Genomic DNA, 18,982 nt, shown 5'->3' with positions numbered 1-18,982 from the left:
CTTCGAAGCAAATTGTTGCCTGTGTTTTTGGAAAAACTGGACATGTCGTAACCATACCAATGGAACAACGCAGAACAGTAAATTCTGAGTGATATACAACCATTTATTTGCCAGTTGTCTTTCAACAAATCACGAAAACCAATCGCCGAAGATGGTTCACTCTTCACCACGTCAATGCTAGCTCTCACACATCGACTGAAACAACTGCAGCTTTGGGGATACCTCAATCGGAGTGGCAAAAGTGCTTCGACAATTGGTTCCAATCTATGCAAAAGTGCATAGATCTTAATGGAAAATATTTTGAAAAACAATAAAGCTATTTTCGAGTATTAAAATTTGTTTTTGTTCTTAAATCTCGAAATATAAACGGTAACCTACGTAACAATTGATAACAAGAATGGTACAAATCAAGAAGAAATAATTAAAGATGCCATACTTGCTAAAGGATTTGAAAAAAATGGAAATTTAAGAACTCCTACAGAGAAAACATGCTTATAAGTTTACAAAATTTAAATAAAATATTTCTTTCATTTGAGAAAAATCCTATCCGATCAAAAAACGGAACCCCAAGCTCAGTACAAGGTGGGTTCCAATCTTGAATCTAGTGCCCCCTGGTGTCCACTGGTGCGTTAGAATCAGCTATTTTTATCGATTGTCCATTGAGAACTTCATGACATTTCATCGATTGGAAGTGAAATTATTGTGTCTTAAGTCTCAGTATGTTTGTGTTATCGGTGCGAAAATAAGCTTCGAACAGAGAGGCAACATTAAATTTTATTTTAAAATTGGTAAAACTTTTACCGAAACGTTTCAATTGATGAGAAAATTTTATGGCGATGATTATCTATCCCGTAGCAGATTGCACGAGTGGTTTTAACGTTTTCAAAGTGGTCGTGATCACCGCAAATTCCATCGAAACTGTGCGTGAATTCATCAAAAATCAGCCGAAATCATCAATGAAATTCATGGAAGTGGAATTGAACATCTCCAAAGCATCGATTTATCGCATTTTAACCGAACATTTGGGCTTACGAAATTGACTGACGGCCAAAAATTGCTCAGAACCCAACATTCGAAGGACGATTATTTGCCCAAAAATCACATTTCAGCCATTAACCGTGTAGGGTATCAAAAATGGCGGCTCCAGCAAAAGGTGTTTTGAAAACCTACCTCTTCTGCGGGCACGATACAGGTCGTTGTCTACAAGTAGATAATCAAGCTAATCCTAATGATAACATTCCGTAAAAGTGCTCCAACCTAAAATTTGTAAAAAAATCGTTATAGAAACAAAATGGCGGCCACTTGAAAAAGTATCGTTTTTTCGCATTTTTCCACTTTGACCTGCTGTAAGAAATCGCTCATGATCAGAATATTGCGATTTTGTACGTTACAGCGCCGGAAAAGTTTTGTATTCTTTTAGGCGGGCAAAACGGGAAGATAATTGATTGAATGGTTCAAAAACGAGAATGGTCGCAGATTCGAAAAATCTTGTTTCGAGAAAAAGCGTGTTATATTTCGATGTGTCAATGCTCAGGACATAAGTCCGTTCAAAGTGGTGTTGCGACGGAACTAATTCACAGATCGAAAAAACATTTTACCAACATATTCTAGACAAATTAAGCTCTCGATTTTTACAATAAAAAAGTCGATTTTTTTAAAGAAACTTTAAAAGAGAACCCCTTTGAAGTGAATAAAAAAAGAACGCTTCAATCACAATTGCAATCTTTCATTTAAATCTTTAAATGGATTTTCTCGAACCTGTGTTTTCAAAGATTTTTCGCAAACTACTCAACCGTTCTTAATTTTTTTTTGTAAAAACGTCTGTCAAAAATACAATTTTCACTTTTCTTTCCTTCGTTCAATAACTGGTTTATTGAGCACGTACTTTTTCGTTTGATCTCTGCTGTCAGCGCGGAGACACCGAGCGACTGCCGGAAATGATCGCGTAATGGCCAAGTTTTGAATATTTGTCTTTAAAAATTTTACAAAAGCTTACTAAAATATGAGTCTTTAGAATAATAAAAAGTTTGAATAAGATATTTAATTTTTTATGTGAAAAAAATATATATTTTTACTCAATGAAACCCATGTATCCCCATAAATGATTTTAAACTTATCAATTACTAGAGAACCCGTCAACGCTTTACTGTGGGTGACCCATAGGTAATACTAGTACTACCATCCATATGATTTTTATTAGGCTCCATCCATGATTTAAAAAGGCGTAATACATGCAATGGATGGAGCCATCTTAAGACCTGCTCAGGCGTTAAGACTCACAGGGAGTGGACCACGAGCTACGTTGTTGTTGTTTTAGCGGTTAGCTAATCCCCGTTAGGATGGTAAGGGTTGTTTGTGTTGTCGTCGACGTCATCTAACGGTAGGCCCAAGAAACGTGCTGTTTCGACGGGGTCGGACCAAAGGGAAGAGGGTGTTAGATGGGTAGGGTTTTTGGGGCATGCAAAGAGGTGGCCAGTGTCATGCGGAGACTCGTTGCATGCAGGACATACATTGGGTATGTCGGGGTCGATTCTGGATAAGTAGGAGTTTAACCTGCTACAGTATCCAGAACGAAGTTGCGCTAGGGTCACTCGCGTTTCTCGCGGCAACTGGAGCTCCTCGTCTGCAATAGGTGGTGGTTTGACTCCAAGAACGCCATTCACGGGAAGGGAGTCGGTGAAGGTGTTGATGGCTCCACTGTGAATGGCGGTCAGTGCCTGTCGAAAGTTAGTTGCGTCCGAAGTCTGGTCGGCGTACTGTTCAATGTCGTCGACATAGTCGAGGAATGACCTCTTGATGCTCCTGGGAGGCGGTTCCGCTCCAAGCAGATGGCTGCAGGGGTGATTCCTACGGAAACAACCAAGCAGGAAATGCCTGGAGATGAGTTGATTATGCTTCCTGTAAGCATGCGCATCTCATTATGGAGGTGTTCAACGGGAGACATCAAGAGGCATCCCGTCGTGGTCCGGAGTGCTGTATTTTGGCAGGTCTGAAGTTTCCTCATCTGCGTACCACTGCATCCAGGCGACCATATCGGTGCTGCGTAGTTGAGGACCGGCCGGCCGATTGCCTTGTATGTTGCCAACAACGTTTCTTTGTCTTTTCCCCATGTGCTGCCGGCTAGCGACTTGAGGATTTTGTTGCGGCTCTGTACCTTGGCGATAATCGCGGTCGTATGGGGAGAGAAGGAGCATAGACTATCGAAGGTTACGCCTAAAATCTTAGGGTTATTGACAGTCGGAATTTTGACGCCATCGACTGCAATATTAAGTTCAAGTCTATACTCCTTCGTCCAGTTTGTGAATATAGTCGCTGTGGATTTGGTGGGTGAAAGTTGGAGGTTTCGTGCAGTGAGGAAACGAGAAAGGTCGGAGAGGTAGCTGTTTATTTTCGAACACATGCCATCGATTCCATTGCCCGACGTCAATATCGTGCAGTCATCTGCGTACGAGGTTATGGAGACCCCCTCTGGTGGTTGAGGGAGTTTCGAGATATAGAAATTAAACAGTAGCGGGGAGAGGACACCACCCTGCGGAACCCCCTGTTTAATTCTTCTAAATTTAGATGTTTCACCTCGAAATAGTATGGATGACTGACGACCGTTCAGATAGTTCATGGTCCACCTCTTAAGCCCTGGAGGGAGAGTGGTTTTTTCAATGTCCTGCAGTAGCGTTGTGAGGTTGACCGTGTCAAAAGCTTTTGACAGGTCCAACGCTACGAGGATCGTTCTTTCGCAGGGTGGTTTCTGGTTGAGGCCACGAACTATCTGGGCGTTTATGACGCTAAGTGCTGTGGTGGTGCTGTGCACTTTGCGGAAACCATGCTGGTGGCTGGCTAGGCTCAGGTGGTGAGTGAAGGTCGGGAGTAACAAGGCCTCTAGTGTCTTCACTACTGGGGAGAGGAGAGTTATCGGTCAATAAGATTCCCCTTTGTTGGCGGGTTTCCCAGGTTTCAGTAGTGGGACCACTCTTCCGACTTTCCACACATCGGGTATTTGAAGAGTGGTGAGCGACAGGTTGAGGACCTTGGTGAGATATTTTACTCCCGTCGAGCCTAGATGCTTTAACATTAGCATGTTGATTCCGTCTGGGCCGATGGTAGCTAGCGCACTTCTTCGGGTCCGAAGAGGCATGACCATTGAATTGAACTTCAACTCGGTCGTCACGTCTCTTCGGATTAGACAAAGCTTTGACAGTAGCCCAAAGCTTACTCACACCGGTGGAGAGGTTGCAGGACTTCAGGTGCTCTATCCATTTCGTCCGCTTATGTTGATTTACCATTTGCCGAATCTCCAAATTGAGATCCCTTATTCGGGGATCCCCGGGATCGGCATGGCGTAAGGTGTCGCGCTCATTAGCTAGAACTGCTGCTTCGGCTGGGAAATTGGGGCGGATTTCCGCTATTCTTCCAGCCGGGATGAAGCGAGCGGTAGCTGCTGCGATCACCTTGCGGAATTGACGCTCGCCAACGCATACGTCCGTAGGAATGTGTAGAGCGTTGAAGGTGCTCTCGGCAAATTCTGTGAAGCCGATCCAATCAGCTTTTTTAAAGTTAATGAAGGTGCGGTTGTCCTTAGAAACGAAATCAGGAGGCTTCTCGATCGAGATAATTATGGGCAGATGGTCTGATGCGAGGGTTAGCATAGGTCGCCAGGTTATGCTATTTATCAGACCACCGCTAGCAATGGTAATATCTGGCGAGCTATTACAGGTGCCCGTAACTCTGGTGGGGGCTTCGTCATTCATTGTGCAGAATGTCGAATCGTCAATCTGTTCCGCCAGCTCCATCTCCCTACGATCATTTGACAGGCAGGAATGCCAAAGATCGTGGTGCGCGTTAAAGTCGCCTAGTACCATACGGTTTTCACCACGAAGTAGCGCACCTATATTCGGGTGATATCCTGTAGGGCAACATGTAACTGGGGGGATGTATATATTAAATATTTCGAGCTCGACATCGCCTGACCGGATAGCTATGCCCTGACATTCTAGGGTAGTATCCCTGGGGTCGATGTCTTCTTCGATTAAACGATACTGCACGGTGTTATGCAATATGAAGGCTAGGCCACCACCACTATCTCGCTCGCGATCTTTACGTATAACGTTGAAACCTGCACAACTCAGAAGATCTGAGCGGCTGTTTAACTTGGTTTCTTGGACCGCAGCTATCGATACACGTTCCCGATTCATAAGTGCAACTATCTCCTCGATCTTGCTCTGGAGTCCGTTGCAGTTAAATTGAAGGAGTCGGGTTTGTCGCGGGTGTCCGTGGGTGATCCTAGGGGTGAGGGAGTGACGTGTTGGTGGTGTTTGTTGCAGGTGCAGAACCCGCAGGGGCGGTTGTCACACTGGGGTGTAACGCGTGATCCACTCCCTGTGGGTCTTAAGGCCTGAACAGGTCTTAAGATGGCTCCATCCATTGCATGTGTTACACCTGACCGAGGTGGAGTTTGGATGGAGCCTTTTTGCGCAGACGCAGCAGAAAAATTCCTCCGGGCCCGGGTTGGACTCAATGCCAGCACGAGTCAGGAGGATACGGAGCAACCCTGCTGCAAGGCGTTGCTCCAATGACGACAAACACAAATTAATACTCACCGATCCAAACGGGGTTAGATCGCCGAAACAACAGCCCTTGGTCGGATAAAATCCGAGTCAATTCCGGTGCGTAGAACCGGCTGTCTTGGGAATTGACCACGAGCTACGTGGCCCATGTTGCCTATGCAATACTGCGACACTAGCCTCTACGGCTGTGTAGTCTGCACAAGGTTCGCGCGCTGGGCCGCCACTCACCCCGAGTGGCCAAAAGAGGACCACCACAGTCCACAGGAGCTCAAACAGGCAACATAGCTCCCCACTCTGCACTTATGAATCGGGAACGCGTATCGGTAGCTGCGGTCCAAGAAATCAGACTAAAAAACCGCTCCGATCTTCTGAGTTGTGCCGGTTTCAACGTAATACGTAAAGATCGCGAGCGAGATAATGATGGTGGCATAGTCTTCATATTGCACAACACCGTGCAGTATCGTCTAATCGTTGAAGGCATCGACCCCAGGGATACTACCCTAGATTGTCAGGGTATAGCTATCCGGTCGGCTGATGTCGAGCTCGAAATATTTAATATATACATACATCCCACTAGAGTTATGAGCACCTGTAATAGCTCGCCCGATATTACCATTGCTAGCGGTGGTGTGAAAAATAGCATAACCTGGCGACCTATGCTAACTCTCGCATCAGACCATATGCCCCTAATTATTTCGATCGAGAAACCTACCGATTTCGTTTCTGTGGCCAGCCGTACCTTCATTAACTTTAACAAAGCTAACTGGGTCGGCTTCACAAAACTTACTGAGAGTACCTTCAACGCAACCCATTCCTACGGACGTATGCGTTGGCAAACGTCGATTCCGCAAGGTAATCGTAGCAGCTAGCGCTCGGTTCATACCGGCTGGACGAATAGCGGAAATCCGCCCCAACTTCCCAGCCGAAGCAGCCGTTTTAGCTAACGAGCGCAACACCTTACTCCGATATTGGGGATCCCCGAATAAGGGCTCTCAATTTGGAGATTCGGCATATGGTAAATCATCATAAGCGGACGAAATGAATAGAGCACCTGAAGTCCTGCAACCGCTCCACCGGTGTGAGTAAGCTTTGGGCTACTGTCAAACCTTTGTCTAAGTTCAATTCAATGGTCATGCCTCTGCGCTAGCTATTTTAGCGGGCAGTTTACACTGCACCCTTCGGTAGACAAACCCAAACGATGTGTTAACCGACGGCTGCGCAAAATGACAAACGACTGCATTTAGGCTCGACGGGAGTAAGTTATCTCATCAAGGTTCTCAACCTGTCGCTGACCACTCTTCAAATACCCGACGTGTGGAAAGTCGGAAGAGTGGTCCCACCACTAAAACCTGGGAAACCCGCCATCAATGGGAAGTCATATCGTCCGATATCTCTCCTCTCCCCAGTAGTGAAGACACTTGAGACCTTGCTATTCCCGTCCTTCGCTCACCATCCGAGCCTAGGCAGCCACCAACATGGATTCCGAAAAGTGCACACCACCACCACAACACTTAGCGTCATAAACGCTCAGATAGTTCGTGGCCTCAACCAGAAACCACCCTGTGAGAGAACGATCCTCGTAGCATTGGACTTGTGAAAAGCTTTTGACACAGTCAACCACACAACGCTACTGCAGGACATTGACAAAACTACGCTTCCTCCAGAACTGAAGAGGGGAGACCATGAACTATCTGAACCTGGGGGACCATGAACTACCTGAACGGTCGTCAATCATGCGTACTATTTCGGGGTGAAACATATAAACTGAGAAGAATTAAACACGGCATTCCGCAGGGTGGTGTCCTCTCCCCGTTACTGTTTAACTTCTACATCTCGAAACTCCCGCAGCCACCAGAGAGGGTTTCCATAATCTCGTACGCAGATGATTGTACGATATTGACGTCGGGCAATAGAATCTATAGCATGTGTTCGAAAGTAAACAACTACGTCTCGGACCTTTCTCGTTTCCTCACTGCACGGAACATGACACTTTCTCCCACCAAGTCCACAGCGACCATTTTTACGAACTGGACGAAGGAGTATAGACTTGAGCTTAATATTGCAGTCGATGGCGTCAAAATTTCGACTGTCAATAACCTTAAGATTTTCGGTGTAACTTTTGATAGTTTACGCTCCTTCTCTCCCCATACGACCGCGATTATCTCCAAGGTACAACATACAAGGCGATCGGCCGGCCGGTCCTTAACTACGCAGCACCAATAGTGGTACGCAAATTAGGAAACTTCAGAGCTGTCAAAATTCTGCACTCCGGACCACGACGCGATGCCTTTTGATGTCTCCCATCGAACACCTTCATAGTGAGACGCTTATGCTCCCAGTAAAGGAGCATAATTAACTCCTCTCCAAGCAGTTCCTGCTGGCATGTTTTCGTAGAAATTACCCTTGCAGTCATTTGCTTGGAGCGGAACCGCTTCCTAGGAGCATTAAAAGGTCTTTCCTTGACTATGTGGACGACGTCGTACAGTGCGCCAACCGAACATCGGACGCAACTGTCTTTCGACAGGTACTGACCGCCATTCACAGTGGAGCCATCAACACCTTCACCGACTCCCTTCCCGTGAATGGCGTTCTTAGAGTCAAACCACCGCCTGTCGCAGACGAAGAGCTCGAGTTGCCACGAGAAATGCGAGTGACCCTTGCACAACTTCGTTCTGGATATTGGAGTAGGTTAAACTCCTACTTATCCAGAATAGACTCTGACATACCCAATGTATGTCCTGCATGCAACGAGTTTCCGCCCTACCAACCTCACCCATCAAACACCCTTTTTCCATTGGTCCGACTCCGTCGAAACAGCACGCTACCTGGGCCTCCCGTTAGATGACGTCGACGACAACACAGACGTGGTATGGTAGTAGCCTGTGTGATGCCGTGGTACATGCATTCAGAAAATTTAAACACATAGAACCGTTTGTGTTCGGTTTCTTCGTGTAACTAACTGCTGCATACGCATATGAGCCAGCGCCATAAAGCCCGTGATACGATGTTTCAACATGTGGAATCATTCCCATCCACCGTTAGATTAAGCTCTGAGAACTGTGACTGATAGTTCAGCCATTCGCGGCAAACACTATCAGTTAACGGTGAGTTCCATGATAGACCGGCAGACAACAGTCTCATCAGGATGAAAAATATAACTAGAAAGAGGCGGCTCATTAGATAAACGCATCATCACCTGTTTATAGTTCGAGTTACAATTTCTTAGGGTAATTTTTCCCGCCGACGATATGGCGGCCACGTTTTTAGCCAGCTTCACCGCATCAATAACGCCTTCCCAACTTGTTAAGAAAACCTCAACATAAAACGAAATAAATATCGCAGTTCGAGCGCGAGCCGATTGGTGTATGTCAAAAACCGCAGCGGAATTGTCACAAGCATATTGGCGGCAAATCTATACCTCTCAAATATGGCCTGTAATCCGGGATCACAGAGAACTCCAGCCACTCGCTTCTTCTCCAAAAGCGTTGTTTGGATTGGTAGCGAGTGCTCTAGTAACCGCACCAGTTATGCTATTGTGGTTGTCGACACATCTGAAGGTACGTCACTGCATGCGGCCTAGTTGCAGAAGCAAACGTTGATATGTTATTGTACTTTTCTCGATATAGGATTGTGTTGTGCTTGTCACCACAATTTCGACAATTACTATTCAAACATTGTCGAAAAGAATGACTCGTAAAAAATAGTAGTAAGAAAAAATTTCAATCTCTTAAGGAGATTAAATCGTTGCTCGATACTAAGAGCCAATCTTGTTAGACACCTGACAATTCGTTGCGTTAACCTGCAAAAAGAGTACAGAGCTGCATCCATAGTAGCCACATGGGCCCCCGGTGGTCTTTGAGGCCGGCAAGCCATTAATAATACCGATGGTTCAGGAGGCAGGCTATGAGCACATCTTTCCAGAAATTTCAATAGGTCTTCTAACTATGGCACTGATTTATAGGGATATCCATAACTCGCAATGCAACTCATGAACCATGTGCACAATAGTCAATAACGACTGCGATGACTCATGGGTAGCTCTTTAAGATTAAGAAAACGGGATACGTGTATTTCCGCTAGCTGCTTCTTATTGTAACAGCCTTCCACACCTTAACGTAACTCCTTCAACCAGTCTGTCTGTGTTGCTTTCACGGCCGATGATCGCCAATTAAGTTCCGCCATCACACAACCACAATTACAAAAATAAATTTAAAAGTATTTGTCCTCACAAAGGTACCAAAATTAATTTATCAGAGGGTAGAGTTTTCAATAATTTACTGCGTCTGTACGATTGTGAACGGTTTGCTTGACACCAAACTAGAGATAAGTACATAAAATCGGCACAGAGTTATAATCAGAGAAGGGGCTCCTACACACATGTCCTCCTCTATTTATGGGAGTACAACGGAATTTAAAAACCCGTAACTTTAAAATATAAATAAACACATATAATAACAAACAGAAAAGAATGATACAGTACAGATAACGGATGGAAAGCTTAAATAAAACAGTATTGCCAGATCCGACTTAACATTATTAAAACTAAATTTAAAACTAAAGTAAATAATTCTAAAAATTTTTGCTTCTGTTGTGTTTTCGTTATCGGTATCTACCGCTCCTGCGATTTCTAGAATTGTTGAGTGCACTTGTTTTATTTGCGCGTTGGGCGATAAATGGTTGTTTGTTCGTGTATGCTTTATTTGGAGCTTGTTCAGTACAGCAGTCGTGCCACTACTGACGAATACCCTTCCGTTATCTGTCATTAAGTCGTTGCAGAAAGGAAACATTTAAGCCATGATTTCATCGAGTATTTCCGGTCAAAGACCGTCAACTCAAATAGTACTCCTAGTTGACGAATTTTCTGGTCCGAAGGAATTTTCAGTGCACCATACATCGATAAGAAAGGTGTTCTTGATAAGACAGCTGTTCTTGAGGTCGGGTCAGATGCCGAAATGTGCCAAAAAGTCTACGCCAATAATAGGTTTTATGCGCTGCCCTCGAAGTTTTGATGATTAGCAACACGAAGTTTATTTTATAACGATGCGCACGCGGTGGCTGCCAACAGGAGAAGAGTTGAATATATGATATGTCCTATATAGCAGCAGCATTCATCCTCGAGCTTTAATTTTGACTATGTACTCACTGTTATAAGTAGTGTACCGACCTACTTTCTGTCGGTTTCCGGGAAATTATTCATTAAAACATGAAAATAAATAGAAGTTATGATATAATATATAGAATCGATGAAACTAACTTTAAGAACTTTGTCTGCATATTTAAGTGGGAGGTGCTTTATTATGTGTAATTCCCTTCCTTCAGGTCTAGGTTGCTTACTCTTGTTGTATTTGTTCCATACTTATGTGATTTCCCCAATTTGTCATTTTTATATTTTGCATTTAGTGTCGCGTCAGTTTGTTTTTGTTTAAGGTGTTTAGTACATACATTTGTTTCGCGCACGGTTTTCGCAATGTTCTGTAATTTTGTTTCTTTTTTTAATATTTTTTTTGTATCACATATACTTTGATGAAGGTCTTTTCAAAGTTTGCATTGGCTTCATCTGTGTGTATGTATGTATGTACCCTGCCAACCATGAGCGTGTAAAAAACCAGTGAATCAATAGATTGTCATAGGCCGCGTGAAGATTCTACCTACTTTTCCGCTCACACGTACGTATACATTGGATCATACATCTCTGTTGTGCTCATTCTGTAGTGTCAGATAAAAAAGTATATCTGTCCTGCTCTAGTATCCCCAATCGACGGCTGATGCAGGGTTGCATTTTTTGATTCCTACTTTAAAAATTTCTTAAAATTTCAAACAAAACTTTTTAATTTTTAAATTATTAATTTTATTATGTTTAATACATATTTACATAAATTTTATTATCAGCCCTATTCTGCATTTCGATTACGTTCCCGCTCTACGCTCCGTCTGAATCGAAAGTATGTATTCTGAGTTATGATTGGATTGAAAGAAGAAGAAGAAGAGCTGTAGCTCTTTCGAAGTCAGCTGCTTGCCTTAAAACCTGTGAAAATGAAACATAACAAAGCAAAAATAAACAAATTATTGTTGGTTTATTAAAATAAAGAAATTGTATCGCGTTTTTTTTTTTAACACTAACATGGAATCAGTAGCGGCAGCGATATTACTTGAGGAGGAGAGCAATGCATCCGATGGATCTAATCTTAGCATTTGCATTTTTGTTTCTACTTTTTCCTTCACCAACTTTTCCTTAATTCTATTGTGTCGCTTCTGTTCTTCAATTTGCAGTCTCCGCCAAAGTTTCTAGAGAACGATTCATGTGCCGTAAATATGTGTAACTTCTTCCATTTTACCAAAGGCAGCTTCATTGAGTTTTTTGGTCTCTGCATAAAATTCTTTTTGATTTTGTATCTGTTGCTTAAGTAATGAAGAAGTGCTCTCCTTGGCTGCTCTCACTCTATTTTGGCTGCTAGCTCTACTGGTTGAAGGGATATCATCCGAACGAGCGGAAATCTCCATTTCAGTGGTTTCGGCAGCATCTTCTACCTCCACACTATCGCCATAATCGCGGGCCCCACTTATTCCACTTGTGCATGTTTCCAAACCCGTCAACGCTATCACTTTTCTTCAAGTGGGCTTATGCATTGTAAACGGCAAGGACCTCCACCGGTGCTCATCCTTTCTTTTTTGTTATGCGATAATTTTCGTTTCATGTAGCATTTCCAGTCAATCCAGACCTGCACGAAAACGTTAGATTTAACTTAATTTTTTAAAATTAATTGTAGGTCATACCTTACCTTTCTCCATGTATTGGAATCTTTTGTTGGTGGGTTAAGTGCATTTAAATTCCTTGCAACCTCCTCCCAAAACTCCTGTACTTCTTCCTTCGGTCGCTTTTGGAAGCCCTGCGCAATATCTCTTTTCGTGGCCATCATATCACACAATTTTTCGTATTGCTCTGCCGTTGTTACTTTTGACCTGCAAACATATCAAAAAATATCATTTAAGCACAAACAACCAAGGACACCACTATTATGTCTTTTACAACTATAATCATAAAGTTTTACTTACATATTTGAGAAAATTATTTTATCCAAGTGCACGAAAATGAATATATAACGGCTTTCCGCCAACAAAACTTCAACGTACAAAACCGTAATTACGATCGCAATGCAGAATACATAGAATTGGAATTTTCGAAGTTGAATCGAAAGGCAGAATACCAAAGTTGCCAATCGGAGAAAATTTCGATTCGAGTAGAAATGCAGAATAGGGGTGTATAATTAAATAAATTAAAGCTAACACAATCTATTTAATTAAAAAAAATTATCATCTGAAAAAAGATTATAAAAGACCAATACCTAAAATAAAATAAAGGTTATTTAAACCTGGAAATAAATAATAATTACATTCAATTTGTAATATCTAAAAGAAAAAGGATTAATTGTATAAAATGATAATAATATCTGAAAGATAAGATTTTACTCTGAAAGAAAAGATTAATTAATTAAATATTATTTTATTATTTAAAATATAAAACAAACATTTGTTTTCACATATTATATTGGATTGTGCAGGCCGCTTTAAACGCGTAAAATACATATGTACATAAGTATGTATTTATTTTTGCGCATTATATTGGACTGCGCAGTCCAATTTCAAAGTACACACACTTGTTTTCACATGCTTACTTAACAATTGATATTTGCTGCTTCTGATGATATTGCTGCTGTTGCTTTTTCCAATCTATTCTGATTTCCAATGCTACAAAAACAAATGAAGTAATTATTTGCAAATTATTAAAAAAAAAAATCACATAAGATTCACTTACTTACCATCTTGTTGTACGAGCCTCCTTTCCGTTGGTACGAGCACGAATGACATGCGGCTTTCAATCGTTTTTCATTGCTTTTTTGGGTTTTCTTTTGCCACTATTGACAATTATGATTTCTTCTTCGCACTCATTCAAATAAATCAAGAAATGAAAGATGATTTTTTTCATCGCATTTAGGTAAACAAAAAATAACCCCAAAATGTGCGTTGGTGTTAGTCCATAGAGAAAAATGTGTAGTTGTATTGAAATATTTGACAAATAGTCCAGTCATTATAGTAAGTTCACCTCGGAATTCGAGATACACAGCTGTAAGTCTGTAAATACTTGTATATTGACACCCTAAAGTTGTCTCAAAACCTACATATGGTAGGTATACCCTACGATTACAGCTGGGTATCTCGAATTCCGAGATTCTTACTTAATTTAAGCTTAAATGACTGGACTAAAAGTTGGGTAGCCGTGGTTGGCAGGGTATGTATGTATTTAGATATCTTGATGAAACTTGCCACATATTTCTTAGCACCTAAGGGGCGTCGGTGTTGCAGTTGTGCGTAATCGGTGCATTGAAGATGTCGAACTATAATTTCATACAGGGAATTGCGGTAACAAAGGACATCTGATGACTGATTTTTTTAAGGGGTTATATACCTTCTTTGTCGAAGAAAAAAAGGAAAGTTTGGATTTTTTTTAGGTATGTAGCAATTATTTCATTACACGAATGTTTTTATTTTTTGATAGTACACTTTATTAACAATGTTTGTGCGAAATTTCGTGGAAAAATATCAAATAGTTTTTAAGGGGTGGCTGTTTCCCTTAGAGGCCTTTTTTTGGCAGAGCCTTGCGGTGACAATTCCCCAGGTCGAACAAGTCAACTGAAACCATAAAAGTAAACAAACTTCATTAGTTTAGTGTAATTCCTTGTGCTTGAACGATCGTTTTTATGAGTTTTTTTTTGTGCACACGGGAACGTTTTATGCAAAAAACGAACTTTTTGGTCACTAGAAATTTCACTAAAAAATTCATTTTTTTTCTACTGCTCGAATCTCTATGAAAATTTGAGAACATGTTCTCAAGGAGTTGTTCTTTAAGATAAAACAATAAAAAAATTTCGATTTTTTGAAATTAAAAAAGATATATAACCCCTTAAATGGGTGTAGTACCGCAAAATGGTTTAATGTACATATCTTCCCCATAGATAAAGCTGACTTCACCCAACCTGCTCGGAAGAAGTATCTTTAGCATCTCTACAAACTCTGAGAAAATGGGTGGAATCAGATAATAATCACTCCCACTCCCCATATAACTGTTACATTGAAAACTACTGAGAGGACAATAACTTACTGAGGAAATACGCCACAAGAAATGAACTTTTCAAATAAGATGGTTGGGAAGAGCTTTCCAAGAGAACAATGGACGTGGCCTTTAGCTGAAATCCTATATCAATTTTTATGATATATTAAATAAAATTAATTGGATTGCAACGAAAAAACAAAAAGAAATTCTTGTCGCCCAAGAGAGGTAGATTATTTTTGAAATCTTTGTCGCTGAAAGAGTTTAGTGGACCACTGCGGTTGGCCCTTTTCTGTGAGTGGATTATCGTGAAGTCCTAAATACGTCAATCCATATGTGTGTATATATGTATGTAGTTTTACCGCACTTGTTTCCTTTAAAAAAAATTTTTTTTTTTGTTTCACGCCGCACTCTTTTTTTCACTGTATATTTTTTCATTTGAGTTGTACACATGTATGTACATACATATGCTTCGAAAATATAGGTTTTATCTTCATTTATTTTTAATTCTTTTTTTTCAATCTGATCATCGCACTGTTACTTTTTCTAGTTTATCTATCGATAGTGCCTTTCTTTAGAGCTCGAAGGACCAATGATTATTTCTTTACCCATTTTGCTCCCTTGTCGCTCACCACTTAAATAATTCCAACTAGACCTTTGGGTTTGTAAGAAAAAAACCAAGTTTTCCGATTGTATTTATATTTTCAATTCATTAGAATGTTAGTTAATCACAATCACACAAAAATATTTTGGTTCCGAATCCAGACGAAAACAAAAAAAAAACCTTAACTTCGGTTGCACCGAAGCTAAATAGCCTTCACATGAGCATTTCTGTTAGTAACTATGTGTTCAGTTTGTATGGAAGCTACATGCTATAGTAATCCGTTCTGAACAATTTTTTTTGGAGATTACATTGTTGCCTTAAAAAATAATATGTATATACCAAATTTCGTGAATATTTCTTGTCAAATGTGAAAGTTGTCCATACAAGAACTTGATTCCGATCATTCAGTTTGTATGGCAGCTATATGCTATAGTTAACTGATCTGAACAATTTCTTCGGAGATTACATTGTTGCCTTAAAAAATAATATATACCAAATTTCGTGAATATATCTTGTCAAATGTGAAAGTTGTCCCTACAAGAACTTGATTCCGATCGTTCAGTTTGTATGGCAGCTATATGTTATAGTGGTCCGATATCGCCCGTTCCGACAAATGAGCAGCTTCTTGAAGAGAAAATGACGTTTGCAAAGTTTCAAAACGATATCTTAAAAACAGGGACTAATTCCACCGACAGACAGAGAAAAAGACGTTTGCAAAATTTCAAAACGATATCTTAAAAACTGAGAGACTAGTTCCACCGACAGACAGACGGACATGGCTAAATCGACTCAGCTCGACATACTGATCATTTTGATATATACTTTATAGGGTCTTCGACGCTTCCTTCTGGGTTTTACAAACTTCGTGACAAACTTAATATACCCTATTCAGGGTATAAAAAGAGCTGGTTAGACATGACGATCCCTTTGTGCTCATGTTGCTGTTGGGGCGTCATCGAGAGTGGTGTTTTTTTTTGCAGGTATGAATGTGTTGTGCTCTCGTGTGGGTTCTTTTTCTGTGGTGTATGCTTGCATGTATTGATGTGTGGTGTTCTCGTATGAGTTCTATTGGTGTGGTGTATTGGAGTGTGACTGTGTTATGCATTTTGTCAAAAGGTGCATTGACGAGGTGGCTTTAGGGGAGACTAATCTCATTTAGCCACCGTAATTCTAGCAATGATATATCGCAATACCAAAACTGGATAAAATAGAGTATATGCTATACCATCTGCCTTATACCTTATATTATATAAAGATGTCTGCCATTATGTAAGATATCTTAACGAAATTAAGAGATCACATAAATTTCTATACTTAATGCCAAAAATATGTGAAATCGGCTCGCCAATTATCCCAGCAATTATATGCAACATATAATAATTTTTGCAAGCCCAGCAGGTTTTAAACCCAACGTGTCGGTCAGTGTGCGAATTACTTTTATACTATTATTTAATTTAAGTAAATGTACTTTATTTAGTTATACATTTTTCCGGCAAGCAAAATTTTTTATAATTATTGCATTACATTCTTCATTCAATGAGAAGTGTTGCTTAGTTAATTCTTGCGTTACTTATTAATAATGTTAATTTTTTCCGTAGTTTCAAGAACAGGAAATTTACACTAGTTAATAATTAATTATACCACTCTTCTAAATAATTTCGTTTTGACATTTTATTTAAGACTCGAATGGACCGCATTGTAATAGAATATCTACTTAGAAGAGGATATTATGAAACGGCAGAGTGCCTTGCAAGGAAGTCTGATATTCGAAGTTTAACTAATCTTGGTGAGTAAACAATGTCCGATCGTCATTTAATCGTTTATTTAATAATTTATTAATCTAAAATCTATACCATCTGACCTAATTTGACTTGGACTGGTGCATTTGAACTGGGACAGAGTTAATTTTTACTTATGTAAAAATGAGTAAAATAATGTTTTTTGCGCTGTATCCAAATGGCGCTCTTAAAAATATTATTTAAGATTCATAAGCGGCGTATATAAATAATCTTAAGGTTATTACAAAAAGAACAGCGTAGCTTTGAAATTGTAATGGGTGTACTTCATTGGGAATTACTTATATATTTCTTGTATTTTACAATTTTTCAAATTTTTAAATTGTCCATCTTGGTGATCATAAATGATTTAAGACATTTGGACGAAATAAAACGCACCGCGGCTGGCTCGAATAAATTCCAACCAAAACCAGACCCCATTTTCGACCACTTACGAGTATTACAGCAATTGGGGCCGTATATCAGCAACAACGTGCCGAATATTACTTTCCAAAGCTCCGATCATATAGGCTTTATCTGCGTAGACAAGCGACTTTATATAACCTAATCGTGATCGATGGCCTTCTCATCGAATATGAACGCGCTTGATATTCGCTTGCAGGAATTACACGACTCTACAAAAAAATTTTTGTTCTTTGTCCTAAAGTTTATTTTATGATTTCCTGATTAATTATAAACAAAAACCATAAGAAAATACTTTTTTCGTATAAAGTTTGCTTTTATAAAAGTTGTAGCAATAATACTATATAATAATTATACTATCGTTTAAGCGGTTTCCTAAATAAAAAAACAAACTTTTTCATGGTATACATATATTTTTTTTTCGTCTAATTACGACCTAAAACATGGAAATATACTGCTTTAAAGTTAAGGTCAAATTTTGTGTTGACCCGTGTTATCTATTTTGATGAGGAATTATGTCAACCGTATATTTGGAAGGGGAGCAAACGTTGGTTCATTATAAAATGGCAAAACAGAATTAGTATAAATGAAATAACAGCTGCCAATTAGACTCCAAGAACCACTATTGTAAACAAACAAACATGGTGTTCAAGAACCATCCGGTAGCCTCGTTCCTCAAGTTCTTTCTAAAGGTCGTTCACCACAAGGCTATAGAGCAAAGGGTAAAAGACGTCACCTTGTGGGGTTCACATTTTCACTTACCGATGTGCCCGTAATTTTCCCCATTCCGCAGAACCGTTTTGTTGAAAAGGAAACCATGGATGATGAGCCTGGGATTAGCTTCAATCTCATACTTATAGTGGTCCAATAATCACATCCTTATGTTGTTGAAAGTCCCTTTGATATCGACAACGGTAAAATAGTGTCGGCTAACCTGCCATTAGGTATCCCGTTCCTCCGAAATAGAACGAACGAAACGAAGAGGCCCTATAGGCCTTTGCAGTAACATGAGAGCTTCGCATAGATGAGGACCACCCATTTTTCACGCTGTGCAGGTATAATGCTATCGGGTCCCGGGGACTTGAACTATTTAAAAGAGTTAATAATTCATGCAAGACGACGCTTATTCTAACGGCTAAAAAAAAAATTGTATAGCCTTGAAACTCTCCAAGGGTTACCTTCCGTAGATGCTATGCCACTTCAGCCTAGTTTCCAGGTCCATGTCTCAGATACCCCAACGGGTTATGTTTCTTTACGAGAATACGGCTAAACCTATTCGCTCATGACAACTCTCTGTAGTTTCGCAGAAGACCTTCCTAATACCGGTCTTATATATACCATGACCTGCTTTACAAAATGCCCCATCTGCACTAAGTCCGATTTTGTGGGCTTTATTAAACAGTCTATTTGGTGTGCCAAAGGACCGGAGCTTTTAAGGACACACCTATGTACATACAGAACTGAAAACCTAAACACACCTATCGTTCCTGCTGGCAATTAGGCTTGACCTTCG

General features: G+C 40.5%; 1 protein-coding gene across 2 annotated transcripts in view; it reads left to right on the top strand.

Moving 5' to 3' along the window:
- LOC105226842 (E3 ubiquitin-protein transferase MAEA) overlaps window positions 1-18,982 on the top strand; it is a 133,485-nt gene that overhangs the window by 21,997 nt on the left and 92,506 nt on the right. For both annotated transcript variants that reach the window (XM_049450116.1, XM_049450115.1), the window contains exon 2: window positions 16,952-17,057. In XM_049450116.1, the coding sequence (XP_049306073.1) occupies window positions 16,952-17,057 (106 nt within the window). The remainder of the gene's footprint in view (window positions 1-16,951; window positions 17,058-18,982) is intronic.

This window comes from Bactrocera dorsalis, chromosome 2, assembly GCF_023373825.1.
Source record: "Bactrocera dorsalis isolate Fly_Bdor chromosome 2, ASM2337382v1, whole genome shotgun sequence".
In the NCBI taxonomy this organism is placed as follows: domain Eukaryota; kingdom Metazoa; phylum Arthropoda; class Insecta; order Diptera; family Tephritidae; genus Bactrocera; species Bactrocera dorsalis.
The sequence above is the reverse complement of the archived record's forward strand: the minus strand, read 5'-3'. Positions and strand labels throughout refer to the sequence as shown.